This window comes from Saimiri boliviensis, chromosome 12 (genome assembly GCF_048565385.1).
Source record: "Saimiri boliviensis isolate mSaiBol1 chromosome 12, mSaiBol1.pri, whole genome shotgun sequence".
Classification (NCBI taxonomy): Eukaryota; Metazoa; Chordata; class Mammalia; order Primates; family Cebidae; genus Saimiri; species Saimiri boliviensis.
Window position 1 is genome coordinate 94,772,121 of NC_133460.1, and position 10,745 is coordinate 94,782,865.

At 34.2% G+C, this 10,745-nt stretch overlaps 1 protein-coding gene across 6 annotated transcripts in view; it reads left to right on the plus strand.

Moving 5' to 3' along the window:
- MXI1 (MAX interactor 1, dimerization protein) overlaps nucleotides 1–10,745 on the plus strand; it is a 76,976-nt gene that overhangs the window by 26,966 nt on the left and 39,265 nt on the right. For all 6 annotated transcript variants that reach the window (XM_010333003.3, XM_074382865.1, XM_039465106.2 and 3 more), the window contains one exon: nucleotides 9,565–9,594. In XM_010333003.3, coding sequence (XP_010331305.2) covers nucleotides 9,565–9,594 — 30 coding nt within the window. The remainder of the gene's footprint in view (nucleotides 1–9,564; nucleotides 9,595–10,745) is intronic.

The window sequence follows — 10,745 nt, forward strand, 5'->3', positions numbered from 1 at the left end:
GAACCTATTTGTTCAAAGAAGAATCACATGAAGGCTTATTTTTATTTTTGTGCAATTTCTTTCTACTGTTCTGTGTTTTTAACATTTTTTATATTAAAAAATAGTTTCTGGATCTTGAACAGAATTTTTCTTTTCTTTTTCTTTTTTTAAAGGTGGGGTTTCACCATGATGGCCAGGCTGGTCTTGAACTCCTGACCTCAGGTGATTCACCCACCTCAGCCTCCCAAAGTGCTAGGATTACAGGCATGAGCCACCGCGCCCGGCAAGTTTCTGGATCTTTGTCCCATAGAAAACTCCCAAAGTTTCAGGACAAAAATGTAGATTAGTAGCAGTTTAACTCCTAATGTTGTTGTTATTATTATTCAGTATTTTCTGCATTTTGAGTGATTAACATATTCAGTGCAATGTGTTTTGTGATAGTCTGTCTTCTACCAAAATTGAGTTAAATGAAAAATTCCCAACAAGTACTTATATGCCTTATACTAAAAAAACTCAGGCTTTCCTTTAAATGCTTCCTTGAAGTGTAAGTTTGCTATTGCTGGGTTTCTTAAGGTTATATTCCTCTACACAAGTATTATTTGAAGGAGACTTGTATGATCATGCGTTGTAAGTCAGTAGGACAGCTGTTTTTGTTCCTGTCGATGAAAGGCGTTTTCATCCAAATACTGAACATATGATGTAGAAGATCACAAAATGTGGAAAGGGAATTCATCAGTATAGTTCTCTGTTTTATGAAGACAAAATATTATCACTCATTTTATGATTAAAGCACATGTGGCTTAGAGATGGTGATTGCTTAAGCCTTATAGCTATGGATGGTGGTTGACTTCAGTGTCAAGCTGGATTTTAAGCAATATATGCATCATTGTAATCAGGCAATACTGTTGACTGGAAGAAAGCTTTGTCTTCTGGATTTCTCCTTACAAATAAAACAACATTGCCTCATTTTGAATATAGCATGATTTTTTTGTCATTTCTTCAGTGTGGACAGTTTTCTAGATACTAATCTAATCAAAAAGGCTTGATGGTATGCTTTGACAAAGTATATTTCCAGATCCCATTTTTAGTCTGATTTTATAGTGCTGATGAAATGTAAACATGCATTTTTTTGTTAGTTTGTTTTTATTTTTCTACAGTCAATGGTGCCATAATTAACAGCATTACCCATAATATCAAGCCTATTTTTTGAAGTTCCTCCTAATTTTTATGTTATTATTAATATACTCAACTCCTCCCCATAGATGCAGGTGTCATACATCTATGGTACCATTCATTTTTTCCCCCAACAATTATTTACTGAATGTTTATTTCATGCCTGACTCTTTCTTAAAATAATTACCATTTGGAAGTCAGGTGAGTTAGGAAATTGCTGATATTTTCTCTGCTTTTAAAGGTTTTTTTAAAGAATATTGCTCTACAATAGAATTTGTTGTTAACCAGTGAAGTAGTCTGGATAATTAGTGGTTTATCTTAATATCTTTTTTAACTTCGAGAATATGTTTGAGAGCAGTTATTTTAACCTTCAAAATTCTCGGTAGTTTCTAGTGTTGCTCCCTTACTTAAGAAGTACTATTTTACAAATAATGTTTAACTTTAGAATGTGTAAGATGCTTCTTAATTTCTGCTGCTACAAGGTGAACTAGTTATTTTAAATTCTTAACATTTTACAAAAGTAATATACGTATAGAGTTTAAAACATCAGTACTAAATAGCTTATAAAGAAAAATAACATCTCCGTGTGCCATCTCTCTCCATCCAATTTCTGTTTCTAGAGGCTACCACTTGCAATAATTTAGCAGCTTCTTCTGTTGTTTGCTTCATATTTCTAAATAAGAAGCTTTTCTTGCTATAGAAGATGAGAATAATTGTACTTTTACTCAGCAGATTAATCATATGTCAGAAATGAAGATTTTTTAAAAGAAGTACATGAGAGCAGATGTTCCCCAAAGGAATGATGTTTCCAAATTAAACACTTTGTAGTACTGTTTATTGTTAGTCACCTACAAAAAACCTTCAGGTTTGATAATTTGCTAGAACTACTTTTAACTCAGGAAACTGCTATATGAGTAGAGTGCAGTGGTAAGAACACAGCTCACTGCAACCTCAAACTCCTGGGCTCAAGGCAGTCCTTCTGCCTCAGCCTCTCAAGTAGCTAAGAATACAGACATGTGCTACCATGCCCAGCTGCTGTGCTTATAATTAGAAATTTTATTATAAATAGTATAGATCAGGACCACCCAAATGCAGAGACACAGAGAGTGAGGTCTGGAAGAACCTGGACATACAGCTTCTGTGCTGTTTCCATGGAATCAGGATGCATTACCCTCCTGACACATTGATGTGTTTACCAACCAAGAAACTTACCCAAGTTTCAGGCTCCAGAGTTTTTATTGGAGTATTATTACATAAGCATGATTGAATCATTGGTTATATGGTTGTCAGTCCCCAGTACGTCTCTCCCTGGTGGTTGGGCCAGTATCAGTGACTCAAAGCCCCAAACTTTTAATCACACGGTTGGTTTTTCTGATGTGACCAGCCCCTGTTCTGAGTTATCTCTGTTTAGCATAAACTCAGGTGTGGTCCAAAGGCCCACTATGAATAATAAAGATACTCCTAATTACTCAGAAAATTTCAAGGTTTTAGAATTCTGTCCCGGGAACTCGGATACTTTCTATAATATTGGGTTCAATTTGGTAACATTTTGTTAGAATTTTTGTGTCTGTGTTCATGAGAGAAGTTAGTCTTTGTTTTTTGTTTGTTTTCTATGTAATTTCTTTGTCAGGTTTTGGTATCAGCTTAATACTGGTCTCATAAAATGATTTGGAGAGTGTTTCCTGTATCTTTATTTTTTCACGGATTTTATGTAGGATTGCTTTTATTTATTCCTTAAGTGCCTGGTAAAATTTGCTAATGAACTTAGAGGCCTGGAGTTTTCTTTGTGGGAAGGTTGTTTTTTTGTTGTTGTTGTTTTTGTTTTTGTTTTATTATGAATTCAATCTCTTTAATAGATGAAAGGCAATTCACAGTTTCTGTTTCTTCTTGGGTCAGTTTTGATCATTTACATCTCTCATTAAATTTGTTCATAGCATCTAAGTTATCAAATTTAGATGTGGGCAATTACTGGCATAAAGTTTTTCATAATCTCTTATCTTTTTAATGTATGATGTATGTAGAATCTCTAATGATGCACACTCTTGATACTATTTTTGTATTGTAATTTTTGTCTTTTATTCTTTATCAGCCTTAGAGGTAGTTTATCAATATATTGATTTTTTTTAAAGTTAGCTCTTTTTTTTTTTTTTTTAATTTTAAAGAGAGTTTTGCTCTTCTTGTGCAGGCTGGAGTGCAAAGGCATGATCTCGGCTCACTGCAGCCTCTGCCTTCTGGGTTCAAGTGATTCTCCTGCCGCAGCCTCCCAAGTTGCTGGGATTACAGACACCTGCCACCATGCCTGGCTGGTTTTTTTTTTTGTATTTTTAGTAGACATGGGGTTTCTCCATGTTGGCCAGGCTGGTCTTGAACTCCTGACCTTAGGTGATCTACCTGCTTTGGCCTCCCAAAGGGCTGGGATTACAGGCGTGAGCCACCGTGCCTGGCCTAAGTCACCTTTCGATTTTACTGATGTTCACTATTTCTCGTTTTCTGTTTCTTTCATTCCTGTCCTTGGTTTTTATTATATTTCTCTACTTCAGAGTTTCTCAGCCTTAGCACTCTTGACATTTGGGGTCAGATAATTCTGCTTTGTGCATCGTAGGATGTTGAGCAGCATCCCTAGCATCTCCTCACAAAATGCTAGTAGCCGCCTCCTAGTTGTGATAACCAGAATATCTCCAGACATTGTCAGATGTCTTGGTGGGTGAAACTGCTCACCACTGAGAACCATTGCTCAGCTTCTTTCAGTTTAGTTTGTTCCTTTTTCTACTTTCTTAAGGTGGAATCATGGATCATTGACTTTGAACACTACCCTCCCAACAGAAGGATTTAAAGCTAAACAGTTGTGTTTAAGCACTGCTTTAGCTACATTCAACAACTTTTTTTTTTTTTTTTGAGATGGATTTTCGCTCTTGTTACCCAGGCTGGAGTGCAATGGCGCGATCTCGGCTCACCGCAACCTCCACCTCCTGGGTTCAGGCGATTCTCCTGTCTCAGCTTCCTGAGTAGCTGGGATTACAGGCACGCACCACCATGCCCAGCTAATGTTTTGTATTTTTAGTAGACACGGGGTTTCATCTTGTTGACCAGGATGGTCTCGATCTCTTGACCTTGTGATCACCCGCCTCAGCCTCCCAAAGTGCTGGGTTTACAGGCTTGAGCCACCACGCCCGGCCCTCAACAACTTTTGATATGTTGTGTCATTAAGTTCAGAATATTTTCTAATTTCTCTGCAATTTGTTCTTTGAGTTGTGATTTATGTTCCAAATATTGGAATTTTTCTAAATAGCTTACTGTTGCTGATTTCAAATTAAATTTCACTGTGCTTGGAGACCTTACTCTGTATGATTTCAGTACTTTCAGATTTGTTAAAAATTACCCTTTACAAAGCACATTTCTTTGAGGTATTTATGTAGTATGCCAAAAGATTTGTCAAGGACTTACATTAGGGTGTTTGCTATATTTGAAGTAAAAATTGATCTTCAAAGAATTCAGTTTGTATGCTATTAAAAGTTTTCTTCCTGTTTACCAAAGTAAAATGTACATACAAAAAAGCATATAAGTCCTGTGAATAGCTCAATGAATTTTTACAAAAGCAAAGAAGTAGAATATTACAAATCTTAGAAGACCCTCTCCTGATTTTTCCAGTCACTGTCACCCCTCCCCCAAGGTAACTGCAATTCCAACCTTTTTTTTAAAATTCCAACTTTTTATACCATAATTTAGTTTTGCCAATTTTGAACTTTATTTAAATGGAGTTATGTAGTGTGTACTTTTTGTGTGTGTCTGGCTTTTAAATTGTGTAGATTAATCCATGTTATTGCCTAATATAACTTGGATTATATTATATTGCCTAGTAGTTGTAGTTTATTACCATTGCTGTATAATATTACATTGTATGAATATTTCACAATTTGTTTATCCATTCTACTATTGATGAATGTTTCCAGTTTGGGGCTAGTATGAACAGTTCTATATGAGCATTCTTTTGTATGCCCTTTGGTGAACATGTAAACATATATTGGGTTGGTATATGCCTGTAAGTGGAAATGCTTAGTAATAAAAAAACTTACGTATACAGCTTTGATACGTAAGTTTTAAGAAAAAAAACTTATTGATTGTAGTTATTATTGATTGTAGTTATTGTTGTGCATCCTGTTTAGATACTTGCTTTTTGTGGGCTTAGTTATTGTTGTGGTAATGGTTTTGTTACTGTTAAGGAAGAAGCATTACATTTCTTATGAGGCATTTTCTTCTAAAAGTTTACAGTATTCCAAATTTACTGTCTTTAATGGTTTTTAAAAATGAGATGTACTTTTTGATGGAAACAAATGCACAAAACTACCGTCTTAAAAGAAGAGTAATAATAAATATAAATAGAACTTTTACTATTCCACTAATTCCAGTATGTTTTCAATCTCAACCCTTTGGTATATCCTTGGGAGATACCTGCTCTTACTATAGCTAAAATTTTCTGTTTTTCTTGCTCTATATGTAAATGTATAAGAATTGTAAGCTTTAGTATACCTGTTATAATTTATCTTCATAGAATGTGTTCTTTTCATTGTGTGGAGGGCAATGTCTGTGAGGCACTTTAGGATTAGAAAGTAGGTGAAATGAAAATGTTAAAGTAGGGGTTGGCTTATTAATTCAGCAAAGTTAGAGGTCTTTTCTTTTGCTAGAAGAGAGTATTGAAATTCTGGAATGGGGGTTTTAATTTTCTTTCCATGTTGGTACTACTCTTGTGCCAAACTGTACCATTTTGTATAGTTTCAACTCTGTGCTCCATTTCTTTGACTGCCACCAAACTACACCCTAAATAATCACAAGTTTACATATTCGAGCTATGTTGTAGTCAATGAAACTATGTTGTAGTCAATGGAAAGTCACATATCTGGTTCAGGTAGTCACAGTTCACAGATAATGATTCCCATTCAAATAGGGAACATATTAGGATGTCTCTCTTAAAGGGATGCTGTTTGTGAAAAAGATTACCTGTGATTCAATGATAAAATGATAGAAATTTCTTTTTCTCTATCTTGGAAGTATTCAGGGTAAAGTGGTCTGAAAGGAAGACAGTTCATTAGTGTTTGCTCTCGGAGGTGCATTTTATTGGGAGAAGAAAAGTGGGCTACACAGATGGGTTATTCAGAACACCTCAGCCTTACACAGGAAATTTATCGTAATTGAACAGTTCAATGGAACATTATTGGAAGGGCCTGGTTGGACACATAGTTCAGAGAAGCAAAGGGGCTGTTTCTGAATGTGCTAGTGTGTGATATGTTTAATTACTTGTTTATTGCCTGTACTGTTTGGATTACTTTCTCTGTGTACATATAATTAGGTATCTTTCTCTCTGTGATATACTAAACCTAAACCTTGTACTGTCCTCACAGCTGACTAAATGATCAAGTAGCTTCAGTCACCTGTCATTATGGTCGTTGTTTGCTTGATTAGTTCCAGGGTAATTCAAAGTGTTATTGAGAACCTATCATTTTTTTCTCCCATATAGTATAGTTAATAACATTTTGGGTAGTATATTTTTAGTCTTTTTCAAAAATAACAAAAATATTAACAGTAGCTAGCATCTATTAAATATTTATTATGAGCTGGATGCTTTTACATATTTTTCTCTAATTCTCATAGTAACCTGGCCAAGGCATGTGTAATACTCCAGTTTTACAGATGAGGAAACTGTAAACCAGGGAGGTTAAATAACTTGCCCCAGAGTTACAGTTTCAGATTCTACTAGTAGCAAATGCACCTATCATTTAAGCCTTAGACCAAATGCCACCTTTTTCTAAAGCTTTTCTTACAGTGCCATTTGGAAGTAAACTGTCTCTTTTGAACTCCCGCAATACTTTGTACCTTTCTTTGTATATTTATTTTGCCTTCGGTTATAATTATTCCTAAACATGTCTTAATTTACCAAATGGAGACTGTCTTTGATTTCCTGTAGTGTAAGACAGCCTTGAACACTGAGGGTACTCAGTTATTTGTTGACTTGATATTACAGGTAAAAATCCATCAAAACAGGGGTAAACACTATTGATGCTTTTTAAAAAAAAAAAATTGGAAGAACACGGCAACATGTTAACAATTTGTGTATTTATGATCATTTGTGCTTCTTGTTATTTGAAAATCTTGTTAAATTTTGCTGGTGGTATAATTAAATGTGGCATGCATTTCCTGGTTTGGTGAAAAGTTTCATAATCTTAGCTATCATTTTCTTTAAAAAAAGATAAATAAGAAATGTCTGTTTGACAGAGGCAGGAAGAACCTGCTGTTTTAATTTTGTTCACAGCAGCGGGTCAGATTATGTTCTTTTGGAGCTAGCTTTGATAATAGGTTCAGTATAATATTGGAATTCAACAGTTATTGTCAAGTATATTATCTCATGCATTGATAGCTGTCAGTGGGATTGCCAGACTGTTTAGAATAAGTTTATGGTAAATAGTCTACTCTTCTCTAAATATAATGTTTTCATTTATTACTTATTGTAGTGTGTTATATGTGCATTATCTTTTTGGTTTGTTTTGTTTTTAGTTTTCTTCTCAGATAGAGGCAATTAAACCAAAACTTGCTCACCAGTGGGGTTGGGGGATCTTATTATTGATGATTTATTTAAATTTTGAGTGATAAATTTTCTTCTAAACCTCTTTAAATAGGCCTTTTCCTTCTTCTAACTTGACTGATTTACTTTAACATTTAATTCAAACAAAGATTAACAGAACTTTAAATAAATACTTTTGTGGTGATAAAGGCTGTGGTTATAATTTATTGAATTTTGAGCTCTGAGTCTGTTAAACTAGGATTTCTGACTAGGCTTTTATAGTTTCTTCTATCTGGATTATTGAAACATCCTAAGATTCTTTTTGCTTCCCTCAAGGGAAAAGTCCTTTTGTTAAGATAATATTTTTTAAATGAACATCAGTCTTTTTCATCTCAGATCTCTTGAACTTTATGAAATCACTCATGAAGCAGAAAGTGGACAGGAGACAGTAACTCAAAGAAGTCTTTTGGCCTTTGAGCTAAGATAGTGGGTAAAATTTACACACATTATGCGGCCAGCAAAAGCACTCTTAATTTTAAGGGTTGAGAATCTGATTATTAGATATCCATTGAAATAATCAGATTAAAGCAATACATATTCTTTAAGCATTTGACATTCACCAGAATCTACAAAATAATGAAAGTTTTAGTTCTAATGGGAGGAATTTAAATTGTCCTTCATAAAATTCCTGTTGCTTTTAATGTAAAGTTTTTGCAAAAGTAACACGTGTTAATTCCAGGGAGCTAGTATAATGTAATACTAATAGTAGGTAACTTTAGAGTTTATTATATTTTGTTATTCAGTGTAAACTTGTTAACCCTTGTAACAACCATATGAGGCAAATACTGCTATTTTTCCTATTTCATAGGTGAGGAAACCAAGCACAGAGAAATGAAGGGACTTTACTGAGGCCTTACAGTATTTAAACTTACTTAAGCAGTTTGGGCTTAGAGTCTGTGCCCTTAACCTTTATTCAGTATTGCTCTCACTGAATGATGAAGATTTTGAGGTTGTTAAGATAGACCTAGGTTTAAATCATGGCTGCCACTTCATACTCTTGGAATAGGAGTATATTGCTTGACTTCTCTGAGCTTCAGTATTCTTGTTTATAAAACAAAGGTTGTTTTAAGGATAAAATATGTTAACTGCTTAGCCCACCGTTCAGCAGATGCTATGCTTGTTCAATGGATGGTATCATTTAAAACAAATAATGAGAAGCAATATGAAAAAAAGTCACCAAAACAAAACAACAACCATTGCTAGCATTTCAAATTGTTCAGTCTTGTAAAACATGTTTCTTGATTTTATTAATATATCTTTTCTTTATATTAATACTTTATGTATGAATTTTTCTTGTTTTTGTTTCACAAAATAAGGTCGAAAGACTTGGATTTGCCTGTATCACTTAGCAGTAAGGCAAGCCTTTTTCGGCGTCTATGCTAGCCAAAACTTTTTTTTTCTCTGTTGAGAAGTGGGTAGGTGGAGATAGAGGAGGACATGAAAGTACACATGCTTGTTTCATCTTTTTAAACAAAAACAGTATTATGTTTAAAATTTCTTACATAACCAACAAAATCTAGGATGCCAGAAGTAGGGAGAACATGTGCTACTATTACTTTTATTAAAATAACAATGAAACTCCAGTTTCAGAATATTTAGAGTTGACTGAAAATACTATATTTGAATAAACAATCCTAATGAATGTAGACTATTTCCTCTTGATGGGTGAGCTTGTAGAAGCCTGACCATATATTGCATTGTTAAATAAATTCACTGGGTGTGGGACAGCAGTAACTAATTCGTCTTTCTGTGCCTTTAGCAACAAAGCATGGCTAATGCTTTTTTTTTTTTTCTTTTAGATCTACTCACAATGAGCTGGAAAAGAATCGGTGAGTCTGTGATGAGGTGCAGCTTTCACTTATGTTTAAAAGCAAACTCACCATTTTACCTGTGAAAATAATGTAATCGTACTTACATAGTTGTAATTTTACTTTTCAGATGTGTAGCCTATTGTGAGTCTGATATATATGTGTTTTTTCCAAAAAAAATGACTTAAATAGTAAGCTTATACCAGCTACACTAGAAGACATAAATACATTTTCAGAGCTTATTTGAATTTGAGCTTAAGGTGTAGCTTTTATTTCTGTCTCTAAAAACAAGTTAATTGTTACAAGTGGATGGTTTAAATGTGGTTTTGCTAAAGGGTCAGATTTTTAAAGAGTAGGTAATAAACATCACAGATTGGAGGACATTGAATTTTTCTTTCTTTGTAATTTGTTCATTCATTCATTTATTCATGTATTCAAGAACTATTTATCAAACATGAGCTACATGTCAGTGCCAGGCAGGCAGAATGCTTTACGTAGGAAATACAAGAATATTTGAGATAGTTTTTGTTCTTAAAGAATTCAGAACTTTGTAAGGGAGAGACAGGTAATTAAAGTACTATATAATGTGGTAATTAAAGTACTATATAATGTGGTAAGTATGGTAATGGAGAAGCAGAAGGTACTAGAGGGTACTGAAACATCATTTTGGAAGACCACCTGATTTCCTTTTTAAAGGGAGTCTTACAAGGTTCTGCACAGGATGGTGAGTGAGCAGTGTATACTGAGGAAACTGCAAAAGGTTCAGTATGAATATAAAAGATTGTAACATAAGGTAAAGCATGCCAGGTGTTGAAGAGTCTTGTCTACCATGACAAAGAGTTTAGATTTTTCCTGAGACCCATATGGAGCAGTTATGTAATTTTAACGTGGGTTATCATATGATCAGCCTGTGTCTTGGAAATATAATTTTGGCTATAGTTTGAAGAATTGGTTGGTTGGGAGAAGGGATACCAGAGGCATAAAGACCCTTTTGAAGGCTATTTCAGTAATCTAGGTAAGAGATGATGGTGGCCATTGAGATAGAAGTAGACAAAAGTAGAGAGTATGGAATGGAGTCTATAGAAATTGGTGATTAGTTAGCTATAGATAGTTGAGTCTTAGATGATATTATTATTAATTGAAAAAATAAATATAAGAAGAGGACAGAAGAA